General features: G+C 41.1%; 1 protein-coding gene across 2 annotated transcripts in view; it reads right to left on the bottom strand.

Moving 5' to 3' along the window:
- Window positions 1-22,544, bottom strand: part of ARHGAP15 (Rho GTPase activating protein 15) — a 322,319-nt gene that overhangs the window by 6,963 nt on the left and 292,812 nt on the right. For both annotated transcript variants that reach the window (XM_063401000.1, XM_063401001.1), the window contains exon 14: window positions 15,966-16,071. In XM_063401000.1, coding sequence (XP_063257070.1) covers window positions 15,966-16,071 — 106 coding nt within the window. The remainder of the gene's footprint in view (window positions 1-15,965; window positions 16,072-22,544) is intronic.

Below are 22,544 nucleotides of genomic sequence, written 5' to 3'. Positions count from 1 at the left end.
ACAGTTTTAATCTACTTGCATCTAGCTGTGTAGAACATGAAGGCATTTTAAAATCCTGCTTGTTCCATAGGTAGAATTTGAAACAATAGCTAGGCTGGTAATAGAGAAACCAGGTCATGGCGTAGGATATGTTACAAGAGGGGTCAGAAATAGTTCAGACATACTTAAGAGCTTGCTTTTGCTGAAAATAGCCTCGATGGCTCCTGGCCTACAGAAACTCCATAGGCTTCCTGTGCTCTGCAGCTGTGGGTTCGTGTTACAGCTCTTTGGGAAAAACCCCCTCTCTTCAGTCGCTGTGGGACACAAGAACGAGCACTTGATGCTGTCTTCCTCCACAGACTAGGCTCTAAATGTGGCCATTGGATGGCTATAGATAGCTCCTGGACAGCTGACAGGGACCTGGTGGAGAATGGGCTTCCTCAGGGGATCCCCTGCACAGCTCACAGCACGAGCCCTTCCCTGGATGAGCTGCCTTGGAGCCTGGCCCTAAATGAGAATAATAACTGAGCTAGCTCTGAACATTGCTTCACAGTTGGCTGCATAGACTGTGAAAGGCTGAAGAAAGGCATTTATTCTGGCTTAGCCTGGCTTAATAAGAGAACAGTTAAAAATAAAGTCTCCTCAGCGCTGGGTGAACTTTGCTTTCCCATCTGATGACCCTGCAGAGGAGCTTTTGCCTCTGCACGCACCTCACAGAATGCCTGTCTGGTGGAGAAAGACTTTATCTTCTGTGTGGCTGAGGACAGCATGTAAAAACACATTTAGGTATCTAAAGGTACTGCAGCCTCTGCAGGGGCTTCATTCAGGAAAGTGCTTTGGAGAAGTCCTGCTTGTTCTTCTGCACAAGGGGAGGTGCTCCTGCTCCACTGAGGAGCTGTGAGGGGGTAACAGTTTATCTGCACCTCAGCCTTGGGGTTGTTTGTTTTTCTGGATGTCTTCTGAGCCACAAAAGCTCCAAAGGCAGGAGGTGCATGGACAGCAAGGGCAGGAACCCATCACCACATTGTGGCTCCACCAGAGACCTTGGTATGGGCAAAGGAGCAGGTCCCACTCCCCCAAACCAAACTGTATCAAAGACATGGATCCAATACCTTTCCACAGAATCTTCCCTATTACAAAACTCCAGGTGTCCCTTTTGGAAAATGGATCCCACTGGGTGACCTGCTGTGTTCTTCCACTTACTGACAGCCAGCACTCTGTCCTCCCAGCTTGGCTCGGGTTTTAATTTTGTGTGTGTGAATGCAAACTGGTTCTGACTGGTGCAGTTTAGAGGACAGATCTGGTTAGTCCATGGTGCTGTTGTGCCTGGAGTTTGGGCTCAGCCTTTTGGTGGGAGTCAGCTGAAGGCCATGAACCTCCTCAAGGAGCGTCCTGGACTCCTCTGGCTGCAGCTCTGTGCACAAGGCGCTCATTTTTGCCTTCTTTAGCAGCAAATGTAGCTCAAACAAGAGCAAACCCCTGCTCAAAAGCCACAGAGGCACTGTGAGCACGAGCCTCTCTTTGGGGAGGGGATGGGAGGGAGCAAAACCCCCCGTGACAGATGTTGGGCAGATGCTGATGCACTCAGAGGTGTTTGGATGGTGGAGTGATAAAGGCAGTGAGAGGCTACATAGAATAATATGTTCAGACAGAACTACACCATCCTAATGCCTAAAATGTATTTTTTGCTGGTGGTGTAACTTCTGCTGTGCTTGATATTTTTTTTTATTATTTATTTTTAATTCTACATCTGATATCTATTTTTATTCTTCAGAACAATTAGCTTATTGTAAAGACCAACCTGTCCTAGGTCCTGGATTTGTACATTTTTGTGGTCTGTGTGGTTCAGAAGGCAACAGATAGTTCTAAAATAATAAAGCCTTAACTTTTCAAATTGCTTAAATATTTTTGTTCAAGAATGCCTGAAGCTACATTTTCTTGTAACATTAAAAAAAAAAAGCAGTTAGTAACAATCTCGCTTAAATCACGAATTGTAAATATAGAACCTTTATCATCAGCACAGCACATCCAAAAATGTCTTTGTAAAATAAATCAAATTATATGAGTTAATTGATTCCAGGCAACATCAGCAACTGCAGGTGGAAACTGAATAACAGGATGTTTATTAATGAGGGACTATTAATCAAAATTGACAATATCAATTCCTGTTCCTTTTATTTGAATTCTACCTGCAAAATCCATGAACATACTCACTGGATTTTAAAATAAAAATTTAAAAGTAAAGAAAATGCTGACACTTGGGATTTTAGCTTTAGATGTAGGGCTATTTGTTTAAACAGCGAAAGGATATCCTAAATCCAATTTGACAGGCAATGCCAAAGATGCCAGTGGTAATTAATTAGCACTTAATTTAGACCACAGAACAACAGGATATGGAATTGGTGCTCAGTGCCATTTCCCCTTAGGCTTCATCTCATGAGGGTCAGGAGTATGGCTGTTGCATTGAAGGTCAGTAAATAAATTGGGGGAACACATTGACACTGGACTTTTCATGATAGATATCCTTCACCCTTATTGCTGCCTCTGGCTATGGCTGATGAGAAAAGGACTGCAATTGTTCTGTGAGGAGTGCTGTGGTGCCCAGGCTAGAGTGGAGCAAGGTGGTGCCTGAGCTCACGAGCCCAGCAGTCACCGTGCTGGCAGAGAAATGCCCCAGCTCTGTGCCTGGGCTGGAAATAAACTCCTGACTGTGCCACAGAAAGCTTGAGGAACTCTGACAGGCGAGAAAATTCACTTAAAAGCAGCCCCTTAAGTTTGCTAGATTTGTGAGCTTAGCTTTAGATTAAGCATAATTAAAATCAAGGGAAGATTTTTAAAGTGAGGTTAGAAACTAGGTCAGCAAGGGAGAAAACACATTTCCTTATTATCCTCTTGTCTTTGTCTTAATAATATTCGGTGCTCCTCCGTAGAGCTAAAGGCTCTTAATAAAGGTGGATTAATGTTATTAACAGCATTGTTTTCTGATGGGGACACCGAGGCTTTGATGTGCTTAATGATGGACAAACAGAAAGTACATGGTAAAAAAAGCAGAGGCACCAGTTCTGGGTGGTAACTCAGTGAGAGAAGCCACTCTGAGCAGCACACTCAGAGCAGAGGGGACATGGAAAATACACAGGAGACCCCATGTCCCTTCTTCCCAGAGGCACATCAGCTGCATTCTTTGGTTTAGATTTACTGCTTGGGAAGGTAGAAAGATGATGAGACTCTGTATTATAGTTTAATCCTCCTGCTCCCAGTAAAATTAGTGCATCTGTCAGACACTTCTACACTTCCAGTAATCTCTGCCTTTCAAAGGAGGGCCTCAGGTGGAAGGTGTCAGCACTGCCACAGGTATTCAGTGATGTTACAGCTTTCTGAAGCCACTTCTCACAAACTGTATCTTACAGTAGTCCAGTTCCCCCTGTCCCACAGGGTGCTGAACAATGGAACTTCAGTGTTTACAGCAGGGTGGCTCTGCTTGCACATGCCAGCCGTACTCCAGTAGCACAGCTTTACCCCCTTGGTCCCCTGAAGGGCTGTCTGCATTGCTACATCATGGAAACACTGAGTTAGGCAGTAGTCTCTGCTCAGAAAATGGATCTTGGAAGCCCCAGGTTAAGAGTTATTTTAACTTTCACTTCATCACACCCTTTGCAGCATCTCTCTCTGGGCAGCAAGTGAAATTTTGATTACTCTGGAAGTCACTGACAAAAATCCCAGTGACTGGGAGCCACAACGGAGTCAGAATTTCACCTTATATGAGCTTAACTTTTCTCATTTTTGGTGATATCTGCTTTTACTAAGTGGAGTTACTGCTTTTGACTATGTTCAATCTATAACCTCTTGCAGCCTTCAATTACTGCCTTTTTTTGTGCTATAATCCAGCTGACAGCAAATAACTCAGCCCTGGATATGACAGGTTTACTTTCTGACTTAGAGCCCAGAAGGGGCAATTGAGTGGAATTTCAGCCTGGGATCTTGAGCTGTAGAAATCCTGCTCAGAAATTCATCTTTGCTTGTGAGTCTAGAGCAGCCCACGAAAAACACAGTTTCACTATCAACACATTGGTTTTGTCCAGTGTCATGAATGAATTATTCAGTTCTGTGAGAAACCCAGTGATTTTTGACATTGAAATCAGAGATTGTGGCAAAGAATTCCACAGAAGTCAGGGAACAAACTTTCACCAAAGTTTTCCTTTTCTGTGAATTTTTATATCATAGAATCACTGAATAATTTTAAAAAATATCGAGTCAAAGCATTGTAATTAACTTTATAAATTATTTTGTTTCAAGTCTTTTTTACATAATGGAAAAAATTCAAATATTGGCCAATTAACTGTCCCCAGTATAAAATCTCCATATTTTTTTCCCATATTATCACCATATTTTTGTTTAAAATGAAAATCTTCTTGCAGCCATCTACCCAACAGAGATGATTTTCTATGGGATCTGACCTCAACCAGGATTACTCCTCTTCCAGGTTGAGCTCTCCACAAGCTACGATTGCAATATATATGCACTGCATTTGTATCAGATTTGAAAGCTGCTTTAACATGCCTCCCAGCACCACGATTGTTTCAGCCCTGATACTGAGCACGAGTAGGATGAACGCAGCTCTTAAATGCACTAGTGAGTATGTGCCACGAGTCTTTGATTCCTTTAAATTTATTTACATTTTACTCGCCCTTGAGCAATGAATTTACCATGTCAGCATTGTCTTTTCTACTTACACTTTGTCTGTCTTGTCCCCTCACCTTAGCTTGATGTTTATTTTTTTGTGCACGTGTTTAGTCCGCTGCACTGAATGCAGGGACTGCCTGGAGTGGAGGATTTTCCATATATTGTGTCTTTCTAAGAAACACCCTTTGTAGTACTGCAAGTTCTGCAATATTTCCTGGCTTTAAACTACCTTTGAATTTTCTCATTAGTTCCTTTAAAGTCAAACACCCATTCACACATGTACTGGTCTCAGATGACTCTGGTCTAACTGCCTTGGATATTTTACAAAGTCTTTTTTCTCTACACAGTCAGCCCTACCTCTCTCAGTAGTTGTTCATCTTTCATCTTTGAAGCTTCAAGTGACCAGATTTGCCAATATCTGCTTCTGTCTGACCCCGAACAAAGCCCACAGTTAAAAAAAATACTGAAGAGAAATCATACATGAATCTCTCAGACCTATCCCAAACTGTGTTCAACAGAGATTGAAGGAGTCAGGAACAACAGGACAATCTTGCTGTGGATATCAAGGCCCTGACACCAGTCATCAGTCTTTGGACAATTCACACAAAAAGCTGCTTCCAGGACACCTCTCTGGAGGTGCTCAGAAAAGGTCTAGCCTGAAGAGAATGTTTGTAAATGGATTTACAAGCTTAGAAAGTGCCTCTTTAGCAAGCACATGTTGCAGTTTCAGGATGCAGAGATGGATAAACATCATTTAATATAAGGAAAAAAAAAAAAAAAGAAAGCTCTTACTATATAATCAGGAAAGGTTAAGCAGCTCCTCACCATAGAGGCCAGGTGAGATCCAAAATATGTTCAACAGGACTTGAAATTTGCCCTTTGATAGAAATCTCAGGGTTGGCTCTGAGTCCAGAGCAGCTGCAGTGACTTCCATGGGGTAGATGTTCTGAAGAAATGAAAACTCCTCATTCTGATGACACTTTTATGAGACCCTTATCCAGACATGGAAACAATCTGCCTTGTCTGAGGGGGTTAAAGTTGCCTGCTACTGCTGCTGCCTCAGCCCTGTGGAAATCCTCTCTGGACTGAGAGTTTGAACAAGGCAAGCTGATGTTCCCAGCAGAGCCTTCCCTCACTGGAGAGGTTCCATATGCTCTGGGGCTGTCCCATATGCCCTGTGCTGATTGTGTGGTGGCTGCTGGGGGTGTTTGGTGAAGGCCTGCACTTGGCAGGGTGGATGGCAATGATCTGGGAGGTGGGAACAGTTTCCAGATGGATGAAGTGCTATCCTGAGGTGGTCTGGGGAGCCTGAGTCTAGTGCTGACACAGAGAACATGGTGCAAAAAAGTTTGTGCTTTTTCCGTGAAGGTGCTAGGAGAGCTACAGGAGGAGCTGTGAAAATTACAGAACTTTTCTGAATCCTTTTTTCTTGGCTTATCTCCATGGCAAGGGGTCTTCTTTTGGAAGACCACAGCAAAGCTCTGGAGAGGATGTCAGGGCTGAGGTGGGTGTAGAATCCTCAGCTTAGAGGAGGTAACTGGTTGCATCTTGTGGACCAGGGAGGAGGCAAATTGGCTGGAGAGAGCTGCTTCACAGATTTATGATTTTACATAGCACCATAATGCGTAATGTACGAAAAGATAAATATTTTCCATTCAGCAACATCTTGCTGTATTTTCATCTAGCTCTATAATTTTAATTATAAAGTGAACATAACCTGTATCAAATTATGATTTTGTTAACATATTGAATGAGGACAAGAAAAATAAATACCAGATTTTATACTGTACAGGCACATGAAGGTATAGTTAAAAAATCTGGTTTCCTTGACCACATTGTCATAATATGCATATATAACTGCTTATTGAATCCAGGCTGTGTAGACAACAGAAAGAACACTGGCTCCATACCATCACAATGCATGCCCACAACAAAGAGGAGGAAAGAACAGGCTCTTTCATTGTGTGTTTCTAAGTATTACCAACATAAGGGCTAAAAACTACCTCTGTCTGAAGTGTATCTATACACCCATGCATAAGTTATTAACCGGGCTCTCTCAGCACAGTTGCTGAAAATATTAATATATTCAAATTATATTCTAGCTACTGCAAAAACAGTAGATCAGACAAATGTATTAAAATCTCTTCAGACAAAAGGAGTCATGTTATTTATAAAGTTCCTCCCCCCACCTCCTCACTGGAACACAAACCTTCATTGTATAGAGTACACAAGAATGCAAGATGATCCTTAGATGTCAAAATGTGGCTTAAAGTTTGAATGTAATCATAAAACAGTGACTCCAACGCTCTCCATAAACAAATTGTCACTGGCATTATGTAACTTGGGCTATTCACAAAGTATAAAACATGGGAAGAATAAAAGGTGGCTGCCAAACACTATGGGCCAAATCCAAAGGTCGTGCCAAATTGCGCCAGTGGGCTGGGAATTGCAAACCCAGCGTGGAATTCGGATTTACACTCCTCAGTTCTCGGGCTGCTCAGAGTGAGATTAAGGCTATTTTTTATTCAGTTTGTCAGTAAGGCAGCAAGGCAGCAACCAGTGGCTTCTGCAGCCCCCCTGCTCGCTCTTAGTGGGAGATGGGAAAGCAGGATAAAAGTTTCCTAATTGCCACAGGACCCGTTTTTGTGCAGAGCAGCTCTCTGGGCTGCGAGCAGGCACACTCAGCCACCAGCAATGCAGCCTGGAAAGGGAGGCATCACTCTCAAATCTGGTAGTCTTGAATTTTCCAGTGTTATGTAGGGTACTGCCTCTTCAGGCTGAGACCCTTCTCTCTGCCCAGACTCCTCTGGAAAACTGATTAATGAGGGAAGACCATTGACCAAGGCAGAAGGTCCTGTTTGTGACCAGCATCCAGTCATTAATTTATATTTTCCTTCAGTCCAGGCTTTAGGTGTAAAGTATCTGAAAACAAATGCACTGCACAGATTTAAATTGCAGCTAACTGTTGTGTTAATGCCCCACCAAACTAGGTGGTTGCCCACTCCTGCTTTTCCCCTGCCCTTCCTTTAAAAAGTAAAATGACTTTCTTTTTTTTTCCCCCAGCCTGAAATAATTGCTGAAGCAGAGATACTGGTTTAACTCATTATGAATTATTAGTGGAAAAGTGGGTCTCAGAAGTATGTTACATCTGAAATATTTTTCGTCACTTGAACATGTGCCGTCCAGAACTGGCCCTGTTCTACCAGGCACTGGGAACAAACACTTCACATTCACAGATGCTCCTAATTTGGTGTGGTTTGGAGTGTAATTTAGATCAAACATATCCATGTAAATGAGTCAGGGTTTCTTAATTAGGTGCCTCTAAAGAAAAAACTTGGACCACATCAGTAGGTGTGGGTGTGGTGCCCACAGTACTGGAATCCTTCTATAGATGAAGTTGAGTTTTGTTCAGGCATACTGTAGGTTTTTCTTTCCTTTTTTTTTAAATTTTTTTTCTTTCTTTTTTTTTTTTTCTAAAGCACAATAATAAATCTGCAGATGGCATAGACATAAAGACGCTACTTCAGAGGAGCTGTCTAAAACACTGTCTCTTTGGCAAATGCCTTAAAGTAGGTCATTCTGCTGTGATTTAGGTTTATATTTCATTGCCAGCTTTTTGTTCCCATTACAAGTAGGGTGCATTCCAGTCCACAGATTTGCTTTTCTTTTTTTTTTCTTTTTTTTTTTTTTTTCAGATTGGTTTTTATTTACAAGAATTTGTAGATCTTCATAAGCAAATCACCAATACCCTGTCAGAAGTAGTAATCATGCACTTGACCACAAAAAGAGATATATGAAGGTGATAGCCTGTAAATATAGGAATGTAAAGTACCATTCTCTGGAAGGAAAAATTGTATTGATTCTCTTAACATGGTGATTGAAATGATTGTTGCCTCTTTTGCAGTCTGTGAAAAAGGATTTGATCTAATGTCATTCCAGAACCCTCACAGAGCAGGGCCCTAGTTGTTCAGGTATTTGCTTTTGCTTTTTATATATTTGCCACTGAAAATCATGCATTTAATAGCTTATGAAAAAAAAAAAAACAGGGTCTGTTTTCCCATCAAAGTGCTGCGGGATTTGCATGCCAAACTCTCACTAGCCTTAATGAATTACCTGCATAAATTCCCTTTCAATCAATAGTAGAATAGATCCTATTGTGTTATATTAATTATTTTGCACAGAACGCTGACATTTTGGCCTTTAAGCCTTTTTTGTTTTGGTTTGGGTTTTTTAAGTTCCAATGTCTATCTGAGAAACTTCAAGCAAATTATTTATTTCACAACCTTAATTCTGAGAAAAATCACGTATCTTTAGGCACAAAAATTAAAAGCATTGCAATTTACCCCTTGATGACCTGGTTGTGGACGTTAGTGTGTTAGAGCCCAATCTCCCCAAATAAAAAAAAGACAAAAAAAAGGGGAAGGAGCCATTGTAATGAATTATGCACTCCTAATTTTGGCCAACAAGAAAGGATTTGAGCTGGAAGGAACACCAACCCCAAGCAATATTAAGAGGTTACAAAATCACATAAATTAACTCCACCGGTGATATTTTGCTAAAGCTGATGCGAGTGCAAACCAGAAGCAGGATCCTCACGTGGTCCTGATTAGCTCAAGAGTCCTCAGCAGTAACCAGCCCTCCCTGGGATGTGCTGGCCAGATGCACCCACAGCACATGGATGAGCCTTCAAAGGCTTGGGGGGCTCGGCTGGGGGATGAGCAAAGAGTGGAAGTGAGAAGTGTTGGCTGTGTCGTGGTGGGGAAGTGCCTCACCCTCTCCCTTCCTCACTTTCTTTATCTACGCAACTCGGATAATAAAACTTACTGACCTGAAAAGGAAGTTAGGAGATTTAATTAATATTTGAAAAGCTTTTTTGAGATCGTTTGATATTGAGTAATGTGGGATGAACAATAGGAGCTCTTGGAAACAGGGGCTCTATCTATCAGGATTTGTGTACTGCACTCAGCACAATGGTGCCGTGCAGCCACAGAGTCAACTGTGTCATAAATATTTAAATTAAAACTATGTTAATTATTTTTATCATTCTGTTATTTGCTGATACACCAGTTCAGTACTTGGTAGCATTGAAGAGTACTGAGTGCAATTATTTGCCTGACTGTTATGAAAATCAGGGTTTGTATTTTTAAATACAGTTGCAGAAATAGGAAGTAGATGGAAGCAAGGGGTGAGAATGTGGCTTTAATTACTCACCATGCTTCTTGTTAAAAGCCCTAAGCAGTAAGGTATTCTTTTGGGAGGAACTGAACTTTGTAAACTTTCTTATTCCTCAAAGAGCAGGATTTGGCATGACTGCAAAACCCTCGGTAGCAGGTCACCCCAACCCCAAAAATCAAAATGCACAAAAACACTTCTGAGAGACTGGATTTTTTTTTTCTTTTTTTTCCTTTAACCCAAAATGTACTCTTATTCCTGTCCTGCACACACTTGTGTCTGGAGCACTTTTTCTTGTGTCCACTTAAATCCGAAGAGTGAGTTTATTAGACTGATGAGTGCTTAACAGAGAGGAGAAGGGATTAATTCTTCTCTTTTCCCCAAAATTAGCCCCGGGAAGCTGTGGTAAGTGGGATGAGTGTTGGCATTGCTCCAGCTCCTTTGTAAAACTCTTCCATAGCTGAAACTGAGGAAAGCACGTGCACAAAAGCACATCTCAATATATATTTGCCCTTCTCAAGTTAAAAGATGATTAAACCATTTCATAGAAATCTTAAGATGCCAGCTAGGTATATCTTGGTCTTTTATGAAACTGGTCAGTCCACCTACTTTCTCCTCTGGTGCAGGAGGAGGTTTCTCCTCCTCACATTTCCAGTGGCTGCCCCAAAGCTTGTAGGAGCACAGTTCAACTTTTCTCCCATGGCTGAAAACCCAAAGCTGCTCATGAGTTGCCTGATTATAAAGAAAGGTCTTGATTCAGGAAATAATTTCAACAAATAGTCTTTCTTGTGCTTTCATTTAAGGGCTTCTGCACTTTTCTAAATTTGGGCATTTTTCCTGAGAGAAAACTTGAGTGCCCATTCCACGTTTTGGGTTGTAGGTCTTCCACAGGTTCACCAAACAGATTTTTTGTATAGTCCTCCATTCTGGGGATTGTTTTTAGTTTTCAGTAGCTTTTGCCTTTATTATTATTATTCTTTTTCTTAATAGAAAACTTGCACGGTTCTTAGTGTAATCTGTTCTTTTGCTGTGTGAGAAAAGGGTTCTCCTGAGCCTCCATTTATTACACGAGCCTGCCTGAAAACTGCTGATATGACACGTAGTTTAGCAAGTGAAAATCACATATGTTTGCTACATCTTTCCTCCACCAACTTTGGAGGAAAAAAAAAAAAGTTTGCAGACATCCCTTGCTTAGCATTGCTATATGCTGTACTTTAACTTCATTTTCTGGTGTTCCCTCAGAATTCTGCTGCTGGATTTGTCATCACGTTGTCATTGTGTCCTGGTGTGCAGGCTACTGTGGGCTGCTGGCTATGCATGGCTCTGCTCGATTTCTTTTCAGTCCTTAGCTTTTAATAGGCAGAAACAAGTCTGTTTTGTTGTAAACAGTTTGGAAAAACCTTGGCTCCTCAGAATGTTGCTGCCAAGGGTTGTGAGGTTTGAGGTGGGGGGACTGTTCCTCCCCACTCTTTGTCAAATTTGGATGTTTTTTCCCTGTTTGGAGACTTAAGAACATGGTGGGAGTTTGTTTTTTTTGTCAAAACAACTGAAGACACACAACTACGACTTTTGTTAAATAATATATTAATATAAAAGGAGTTGGCTTAGATATACAGTTCTACCCTAGATGAGGAGCATATTTCCAGTGAAATCAATGCAAACAATTAGTAGCAAGAATGAAGAATTTGGGCAGACGGGGAAGAAAATCAGGAAGAAAATCATCATTCTCCCTCTGAAAACGCAGAAAGCCTGGATGGCACCTGAAAATTACTTGCCATGCTATGTAGAGTATGGGGAAAATGGAGCAAAATAGAGTTTCTTAGATTCAAAGGTGAATTAAAACAAATCAGCTCCTGCCTGGACAAGCCAGCCAGATAGGGCACATTAACAGATCCACGTGATGAACCAAGAGGCAACTGCAGAGCTCCCCAGACAACTTGCCTGAAGTGCCTGCCAAGGAGGCAGATGCTGCTGCTGGAAGAATATCTTCCACAGTCGGGCATCTGGGTTCCGCGCTCTCCACGTAAGGGAGAGGGATGGGAGCTGGCCCCTGCCTTCCCCTTTAATTATTTCAACATCCCTTTTACAGCTTTGTAAATAACACACGCTATCCTGCCTTTGTGCAGGGAGATCAGGGTGGAGGAGAGGGGTTTTTGTCTGTGACACGTCCCCTCGCAGGGGTGTGCACACGGATGGGCACAGCCAGACCGGAGCTTGGCTGCCCCGCGCTCCAGCCTGGTCAGATGTGACACAGCTCGGGTCTGGGAGCCGCAGAGCTGCCTCGTGGTGGCACGGAGCTCAGCCTAATAAGCAGAGCAGGCTGAGATTCATTAATTTAACATTAATAAGCACAGCTTATGAGCTCAGGCACAAGGCTGTATAATGCAGGCACACAGCTTCTGGAGCAGAGCGGCGTCCGCCCTCGCCAGCTCGGAGTGCGGTGCTGTGGACCCAGCCAGGGTGTTCCTCCTTCCCTGCTGCATTTTGCATCAGGGAGAAAAGAGAAGTTTTGTGGTCACTGGAGAAGCCTCCGTGCAAATAAAAAAAAAAATACCCTCCAGGTTTCTAGATTGTGTTGCTGGTTTGTGCTGAGCTTTTAAGTCATTTAAACTTCTCGTGCCTCGGTTTCCCAGTGGGTGTGTAACAACTACCTCAAGGTGTTGTGGTGAAAATAGGTCATAAAACATTGCATAGAGTGAAATTCTGCTTCTGCCTAACTTGTGTGTTACAATTCTGTGAGTAAATTATTTGGTACATATAATGGTCTCTCAGATAGGGATTCATTGTGCTCAGTTCATGTTTGTGCAGACAGTCAAGACAAGGTTTCTGCATCATTTGATGTCCTGTGTGCACCCAAAAAAGGGGACCAGAAAGATGCATCAGTTTTATCTTGTACCTGTGATTAGCTCACTTTATTTGGGAGTAAAACCTTCTTTAGGAGCAAAACTCACATGTGAGTAAGGATGAGGAAAGAGAGGAGACCTCTGGAACTGGTGTATGGGGCAGAAATACATGGGCTGTACAGAGCAAGCAAATATTCTCTAAACATGTTTGAGTAGAACAGGCTGTTTTCTGTATTCCTTTATTCAGGAAAATCTCTGCTCAGGTTGGTTTTTTGTTGTTTCTTTTCTGTGTAAAGTCTATTTGCTTGGTTTGCTCATCTTTGGGAAGAAGCCTGAATAGTCTAATAGTAGTTGTGCTCAATTATTTCCAGCATGAGTCATAATAGAACCATTCCTTATGGAATTAGACTGACAAGATCTATGTGATATGTCTGTTCAGCCCCATATTTTGTCTATTTTGCTTTTAAGTAGAAGAGATTTCATGGAAAGATGAACAGGGACGTCAGTGGGTTGTGGCTTTTCCAATCAAACATGAAATCTTGAAAGAACAGGTACTGCAGCCCCAAGCTTTGCTTTTAATCCACCTCCTGTGGGCTGCATACTCTGCACTGTGACTTCTTGCAGCTTCAGAGAGCTTGGTTTAAGAGAGATAGATGGCACGGGTGTTAATCCCTGCTGCCAGGCCTTTCTCACAGACTCTCTCATCACCTGCTTTGTCTGGGTTTCTAAGGAGGACCCTTCTGAAGTGCATTTCTCATTGTTGTTTCTGCTTTATCTGGGCCTGCTCCTGCAGACTGGACTGCTGCAGAATGGCTTAGGATAAGGCAAAGGTTGGATTCTTGTGCTGAGTGCCAGTGAGACAGATGCTCTCACGTGCTGTATGGAAGTCACAGCCCCATGGTCCAGGTCTCTATAGCTCTGTTCTGTCTGTCTGACAGGAAAGAAGGGAGCAGGAGAAAGAGGGGAATGCCATGGAAACAGCATAGCTGCAATCCCTCATCTTCTCCCCATCAGAACCCCCTTAAGACCAGTTCAGCCCTTGGCAGGAACAGCCATCTCAATCAGCAAACACAGAAACTGCAGTAATAGGCCTCAAATAAAGCCAGTTTAGTTCTTTATCCAACTAACCAGAAACTTTTGAAATTCCTGTGATTGACACTCCTCTTTTGAAGAGTGTCCCCAAAATTAATATAACCCTACATTTTGTAACCTCTGCAAACTAGTGGTGTTTCCTAGACTGATTCAAATAAACGCACATTGTCTACATTTGCATAATATAGGCACCACATCATTACTGAAAATGTAAGTGCACTACTTCATTCTTAATTATGGAGCCATGAGATCATTCAGACTGACCCCTGTCTTCAGCATCAACAAGTTCAAGAGAACACATAGGTTTTATTTCGGGGGAGGATTTTTTTGTGCTTTCAATATCTATTCTACTGTTGCTTCCATATCAATGGAGCAAAGCTTATGGAATAGCCCTATCTTTTCCTGAGGATGTGTTTGAGGCAGAGAAGAAGATTGACCTTCTTCAGAGAGACTCAGACAATTACTTCCCTAATGCTTAAACCCCCCAATGGCTCCACTGTCACGTCTTCCTGCCTTCCATCACTCTGTGCCACTGCGTCGCCTCAGTCTACCTCTGCATTATGAATTATTGGCATTTTATTCCCTCTGTTTTAGCAGTTCTATTTTTCCTTTTTTGTTTTTTTTTTCTCCAAAAAACCACCAGTGTGGGTCCAGTTTTGCCAGTTATTCTACACATCCACAGCAGGCAACAATTGCTGTCCCGAGTAGATTATGCTCTAAAAAGCCAAGGCAGACAAAGGAAGTATTATCATCATTTTGTAAACAAGGAACCAAGGCACAGGGAGATTAAATGATTTACCCAAGGTCACCCAGAACATCCGGTCAAAGCCAAGAACTGAACCCACGTCTCCCGAGTCTCAATCAAGTGATTTAACTATGGGATCAAAGACTTATTGTGTGTACCTGATATCTCTCCCCTAAGACATAGCAACAAAACTTTTTCAGGTTAAGATCAATGCCACGCAGAGTGCAGTAAATTTTGTATATGGCATATCTGTGCTGACAGCGTGTACCCACTCCTTGCACTCATGTTCTTCCCAGGAAATAATTTCCCTTATTATTCCTCCATTGCCAGTAATAAATTATCATCCTTCTCTAGATAACCTGCTGAAGGAGAGAACGTGTGCACACAGTACATCAGATGAACACACAGAAAACTGGTTTTCTGCAAGGCCAAGCTCAGTCATTTTATGGACTGCTTAAAATCCTTCCATGCTCAATGAAACGGGGACATTCCCACAACTACATGGACTTCATTTTGCCATTTCAGCTGGAAAGCTGCAAAACAAGATAAAGGATCTTCATCTCTTACATGCACATGCCAAGAAATGATCACTATAAAGGCATCATTCATTATAAGCTCGGAGTGGTCTTTGATTTGGAGCCGTTATCACTCCCTCACTGGGATCAGTATATCATTCCTGGGATAAAATACTCCTCTGTGCCTTGATGAGGCCCAGATCCTGATGTCCCTTCAGTTTTAGGGGTAGTTTGGCTGAAAAAGAACTGAAAAGAGCACGGGTAGTGCCAACAGCAAGGAGGAACAGGGTGACAGCTCTGCGCCCTTCACATGTCCCTGCCCTGAGGCCTGAGGAGAGTGATGAGGGGCAAGCTCACAGCGTTGTTTTTCTGCCTCTTTGGTATCTGAGCAACATCAGGAGAGCAAAGATGAACTTCCAAGTATGTCCTCAGCATTTCTTGGGTGTTCTGGGTTGTCACAAGCTCCTTGTGAGGGACAAGAGCACTCGCTGTGTTTTCTTGGGTGAGGTTTGTTTCTGACCTCACCACAGCACAAGAACAGCACAGGTGATGGAACAGCAGGGACCTCAGTGTTGAAAACAAGATCATCCCAAAGGCCATTCCTGGGGAAATTCAGCCAAACTGGGTGAATGCAGTCTGGAACGCGCTGCATTAGCCCAATTCAAGGCACCTGGGACATGGTAATGCCAATGTTTTTCACTGCATTGAGGGAAACAGAATTGTTCTGCTTTCTACTCATGTTAAAATTTGGGATTTTGCTTAGACATCCTGATTTTTTTTGTGCAGGAATACAATACACATAGATACCATAAATAATTCTTTGCCAAAGAATGTAATTGTCTTTGGTATTTTGGATGGCACTTCCAATAGAATTAGGACACCGCACGCCGATTCCTTTTGTTAAAATTATTGATCTGTCAGTACCACGGTTCTACTTACTTCTGTAGATGTTCAAAAAGGATTTTCATCGTGTCATAGTTGGGTCTAGGGAGCTTCTTTACCAGGTTCCTTATGGATTTGATACGAGTGGCATTGTCCTGGATTTCTAAGGGGAAAAAAAGAAAATAACCACGTGAGTGCCACATTAGGACATTGCTTTGCACTGTGCTGTAGCTGGTACCTTACAAGAAAAGTCATCATGAATATGTGTTAAAACCAGGATATTTCATACCTTCTTTCACTTTAACAGAGAATAAAAGTAGATTACAAAGATTAAAAATTCTCTATTAATCTTAAGAAAACATTTTCTGGTTCACAGAAAAATATTTTCTTATTTTAACTTATTTTATTAGACTGATAGACCATCTTCCTTGGATAAAATGCCTCCAAGAACTGAGAGACACACTCTTAAATGGAATTATCCTTTGGAATTATATATGTCCAGTGATTCAGATTCTGTGATAGGTGCACTTCCTAGGTAATCCTTATTGTCCTTTTTTTGTTCATCATAATGAAATCCAGCACATTTATGAATCTCTGTCCTTAACATCCCATCATATTTGGAAATATAAAATTTGCTGCTGTTTTTAGTAGTTCATCCTTGTGAAAAATTATTTTGAAAAACTATTCCACTGTAGCTATTTTCTCATACCTGTAGCATCCCACAACTGGAATTTCTGCAGGAAATAAATATTGTGTTTCAAACTTAAAATTAGTAATAAAGAATGCAGCACTAAGGGCTTTAATCTCTCCTTTGGGGTGATAAGAATAGTTCTGCCATTTCTGTTAAGGTATACCTTCCTGTTTTACCATGATTCATAGTTTTGTGGGAAAGGTTTGGCTGATATTTTCACCGATTTGTCTAAGATGTTGCAACTAAAGCAAAGCCATGTACAACTGTGCTTTCATTTAGGAACAGATTAGATAAGGTACCAGTAGGTCTGACGTAGGGAAAACATCTTGCATGTTACATGCCCTAGATAACCTGAGAACACTTTTCTGATCTTATCATCTATGATTTAATTATCACCTATCATTCTTCGTATATGTTCCTGTTTAATATTCATATTACCCTAGCACTCAGAGATCTCAATCAAGATTAAATCCCCGTTGCAGTAGGTGCTGCATAAGCATACGTGGTGATTAGTGACTTGATTTAAAGGTTTCACCAAAAAAAAAGTTTCAAGCTCAAATTTTCCTGCAATCAAGCTTCATTTAAAAATTAAAATTACTGGGATAATATTCTTTCCTCAGCATGTGTTGCTAATTCCTGTTGAGATTAATACTTCATACCCAGAGATATAGACATTTATATTGAAATTGTTTTTAATTTTAACAATCATATAGACATGGAAGACAAAGACCTAAAAGTAAGCAGTGGATAGGTATTAGTTTCCAGTAAAAAAAAAACCCAAAACAACAAAACCCAAACTTTTTTATGGACTTATTCTATAGGAAGTCAAGCAGTTGGCAATAGTGATAATGAAGTTGAACACCAACAAAGAGCACACTTTCTGTGTATTTCTCTCTTGTTTTGCTTTGACCTACAAAAAACCTTAACTTGTGAGCAGCACAACCTTCCCCAGCCTTGCAGTGCAGTCATCCCCTGATGTTCTCTGCCACAAGCCATTACTACTGTTCAATTTTGTTATATGGGTGACTTGCCCAGTTGAAATAAGCCTGAAGCTACAAACAATAAATGATACGAAATTTGCAGAAGTTAATTTGTTATAGGAAGGGGGTGAAAATTCTCTGGGTTTTTTATTTGTGCTGCTTGGTGTGCGTAGGTAAAATTACTGAATCTTTTGGTTTCGAAAAGTCCCCCTAGACCATCGAGTCCAACTTTTACCACAGCACTGCCAAGTCCACCACCAAACCATGTCCTCCAGTGCCACATCCACGTGGCTTTTCAGTCCCTCCAGGGATGGTCACTCACCCTCTGCTCTGGGCAGCCTGTTCCAGTGCTTAGCAACCCCTTTAATGAAGAAATTTTTCCTAATACCCAACCTAAACCTCTCCTGGCACACCTGAGACCATTTCTTTTCAATCTGGGAGCAGAGACCAACCTCTACCCTGCTACAGCCTTTGTCAGCTTGTTGCAGAGAGGGACTGAGGTCCCTCCTGAGTCTCCTTTTGTCCAGGCTAAACACACCCAGCTCCCTCAGCTCCTCCTCATCAGACCTGAGCCCCAGACCCTTCCCCAGCTCCACTGTCCTTCCCTGGACATGCTGTGACAGGACAAGACACGCTATGATCTCACTACATTAGTTATATTTATACTGGGGCTGCCTTGCCTCTCCTGCAACTTCACAAATAAAGTTTTTCAAGTAATTCAATTTTTAATTCTGGGGTTTGTTTTTTTTTTTTTTTTCCCTGAGAGTTCAATGGGCTTGAGTGGAACTGAGACACTGAGGCAGGGACAAGCTCAGTGGAAGGAAGGACTCACCCTTTGTCTGCTGCAGAATATTTACAAGGAAGTGTTGTACACTAAAAACTTTATCGTGTTCTCTTGATGGCAGTGTCTCTGCTCTGTGCTGATTAACACAGATACCAGATAGGGAACCACATCCCTGCACCCTCTGCTGCTCACAGAGGCTGCAATTCTTTGTGAGGTGTATTTGTAAAAGAGATAAAATAGCTCCCCCCCACCCCCCCAACATTAATTTATTTTTAAAAAAGTTATTTATTGAGAGAATGGCAAGGGCAGAAAGCTTTGTTTTAGGGCTTAATGTACCAAAGTCATCAGTATTGGAACTTAGGATATATTTAGGTAGGCAATAAAGCACAAAAAACATAGAAATTTTGCACAAAATTATGTTGTGCATCGGTCTATTTGTTAATTGTTAGTCTATTGTAAAAGAAGAAAAACCAGGCAACATGTGGTAACTTTAGTCAGCATTTCTGAACTGGAAATGATAAACACCTCTGCCTGGCTCTGGCATTTATCAGTACTGAGATATTATTACCACATAGAGTCACAGCATGGTTACTGTTATCATCAAAAAAAAAGAGCCAGCTAATCTTAATGGTTTGTAAAGCCGTTACCTGCACTGGTCTGACATTTATCATGATCATTTTACCACATGAGTCCTACATTGCAAAGGTATTTTATCTGGAAGGGACATCACTATGAATTATTATTTGCAGCTAGGTAGAAAATTGTATGTTGTAGATACCTTTTCTCATTATAAATCACAGTCACATTTCACCATTTCCCACACAAAGCTGCTGAGCCCAGGCTTTTTGCCGTAACACTTACTCTTGCTCCCTTTTATAGTTCCATGAAAATATTGGGTACTCTTTCATTAAAATGGTTGATATCGGTGAGGTTTTTTTTTTTTAAATGCTCTATACACGCTTGATTTTTCTCTAGTATAAAAGAATTTGTTTTTCCACTTGAGAAGCTGAAGAGGATAAACTGTTCATTTTTTTTATTAAAGCTTACTCTTGCTTCAGTTTTTGTGGCTGGGCTTGTCTTTACTCTTGACCTTGTTGATGGAATATTTAACAGATCAGATGCAAGATCTTATGTTTCATTTGCAATACCTATGTATTTGCTTTATTTCTGTAATGCCTTCAGTTCCACATTCCTAGAAATTTTTCTCTCTCAGATCCCTGAGTAGAAAGATTTTAATTTTTTTTTTTTTAGGTTTTTCTCTTTACCTTGCACAGGTGGAGGGAGGAAATCCTTAAACATGGGTTTTACAAATAGGTGGGGAAAAAGTTATCCCCCTTCCCTGTGCTGTATCATGAAGCCCAGCAGTGCAGGGTGAAAAGGAAGGCAAACACTCTGAACAGCTGTTAAATTCTCCAGCTAAGTCTAGAAAAGGAAGCAGAGCAGTTGTGATAAAAATAAACACTATTGGTTTTAATTACATTCTTTTCATTGTAAGAATTGGTGAAAATCTGAGGGGAAAAAAAAAATTTTGGAAAGTTAGACTCTCTTTTCCCCGTGAAAATTTTGTAAGGGCATGTCATCATAATCACATATATCAAATAAAGGATGAGAGGAGGGCTAATCCTCTTTGCATTTTTGGGGGAAATTTTGGGAGACGTAGGGGATAATTTCAGCAGATCAGGATACTCTGAAGTGAATCACAGATGGTTTTGCCGTGTAAAAGAATCATAGAAAATATATTTAGAATTTGGGTTACTGTCTTTAAAAATAAGGCTGGCTCCCTTTAACAGAGTAAAACCGTGGGGATGCTCTCTTGTTTATATCTAAATGAAGAATGCATTGAAAAAAAAATCTTACTATTATATAAGCCCTTTTGTAAATGAGCTTTGGATAAACATTTGGGCACAGAAGAAAACATGACGTGTCTCTAACATTAACAGTGGCTGGGTAAAAATGAATGAAGAAAGCAACCTTTAGCACTCGTGTCCATAAAGAATACTTAAGCGAATCCCACCGAATCCTTCTTTTAATCATTAATTTTAAATGGACATAGATGTTTACAACAAGCCACTTTGTTTCAGAACAGGAAGTCCAGGGTTTATCTCCAATAACTCACGTTGGCTAGGAAGGGATGGATATCTCTAACCTGACATGCATTCATTATTTTGTAAGGTACTGGGGTCTGACCCGTGACCCTCCTCAGACCTGCTGCATTATTCATGTCTGATTTACTTTGTATAGTCTCACTATAGCGCCCATTTCCCTTTTTCCAGGCATTTCGGTGGCTTGTGCATGTTTAATGTTAAATAGCATTTATGCTTCACATTAATGCCTAATTTTATCACAAGCCATGGTTTCTTTTCATGCTTTCGAGCCTCACGGCTGAACTGCTGCAAAAAAACCCCAGTGATTTATGATCCTGCATAAAATATCAAACTATTGATCTGCCACCTTTTGTTGTTGTTGGCTTTTTAGGCATGGCTTTCCCTGATTTCCTTACAGGCTCTTCTCACCTTGTTCTGCTTTTTTGGATAAGATTTCTGCTGTGCTTAAAACGTCACACACTGTTGCTACAGCAAAATCTGCCTGCCAAGAGTTTTTCCAACAATTCTCAACTGACTCGGCTGCCGAGAGAAAGACGGGTCTTGTCTGGGGCTTTTTGTTCCTTTTTTGATTTTTTTGTGGGGAGGTTTTTTCATTTCATTCCTTTTACGAATTTCTTTTTTTTTTTTTTTTAATCAGAACGGGGTGGTTTAGGTGGATTTTCGAGTGCTAATGAAATTGTGAGACTTATGGCGCTGGCTACAGCCAGCCGGAGTGTGGGCAGACGCTCTGTGAGCTTCCCCACTGTGCTGCTGTGCAAGCATCCCTGCTGTTATGTTTGCTATAGTTTTAATGTCTGTGAAAAATTCCTGATGCAACTAAATTATGTTCTGCCCTCTTGTTTGTATAAATAAACACCCGACTTAGCCAATTCATCTCGCTCTTGCCCATTTTTAGAAGCTTGCTCTGTCACACAATGCTTAACCCCAGTCCTTGATAGCTTTGGTGTTATCAGGGAATGAAAACTTGCTTAAAAGAGAGTACTTTGTTGGCTTATTATTTTTTTTTTTCCAGACACATCAACTGCCCAAAACTCTTCTTTTGTTTGGTAAGTCTTCATATTCTGGAAGTCATGCTGGCTAAGATACACAGATTTTAATGTATTAATATATAAATCACTTATCCATACCACTTTTAATGTCAGGATATTTTAATGGTACGGCATGCAACATAAAAGTCCCAATTTTAATCACTCTCAGTACAGTGTGGCAATCCTCCACTGCAGATATATTGCAAAATATTTTCTTGCTTTTCAAAAAAAATCTATAAGGAGGGTTGAAACTAACTAATATTAGCTATAAAGAAAATAAGCAATTTGTGATCCAAATTGATTTACTTTGTATTCATGCCTCAGAATTAGTTGTTGCAAAAGAAAATGAGAATTGTGTGAAACCGCTCTATCTGGGCAATTGATGAATTCATCCTGTGTAATATAAAGTGGAATTTACAATGAATATTCATACAACTTTTGCCATCCACTATCAAGACCCAAGACAATGAGTTTGCAACTCAGTCCCATTTAACAAAAATATACGTGGAATTAATGGGAGGAAGCGGCACTTAGAAAAGTTAAACTTTAATGTATCGAACTCCAGGTGCCAGAGTTTGAGGGGAATAACCAATAATAGTCATTTTTTACATATTTGATGGGACTGATTATGCAATGTGCAACTCTAAATGGCTTATAGCACATTGTAGCATGGTTCCATCCCATTGGCTACAGTAGGGTGCAGGCAGATGGATGACAGTGACAAGGAGAGAAGTGCTTTTGCTTAGCCGTGCGTTAAGATGCCATCCAGAAGCTCTGTGCACTGCAGACACTTCATTAGGATGCCAGGATAATGGTAAACTACCACTCAGAGTGACACCCCATTTCCTGCTTACTGAGCTCTCCAACCTCGGCAGATGTCAACAATCTCACAGTGCTACAGAGCAGACCTAACTTTCCAGGCACTTTGACTCCAATTTTTTTCCCTTAACAGTGCCATACATTACATGCAATATGTAACAGCAAGTACCAAACAGAAAACAAAATTTGCTGCCCTAATTATAACAAAGCGGCATCTGACTTAGGTACT

This window comes from Prinia subflava, chromosome 6, assembly GCF_021018805.1.
Source record: "Prinia subflava isolate CZ2003 ecotype Zambia chromosome 6, Cam_Psub_1.2, whole genome shotgun sequence".
Lineage (NCBI taxonomy): Eukaryota > Metazoa > Chordata > Aves > Passeriformes > Cisticolidae > Prinia > Prinia subflava.
This window is presented reverse-complemented; position numbering and strand designations above follow the sequence as displayed.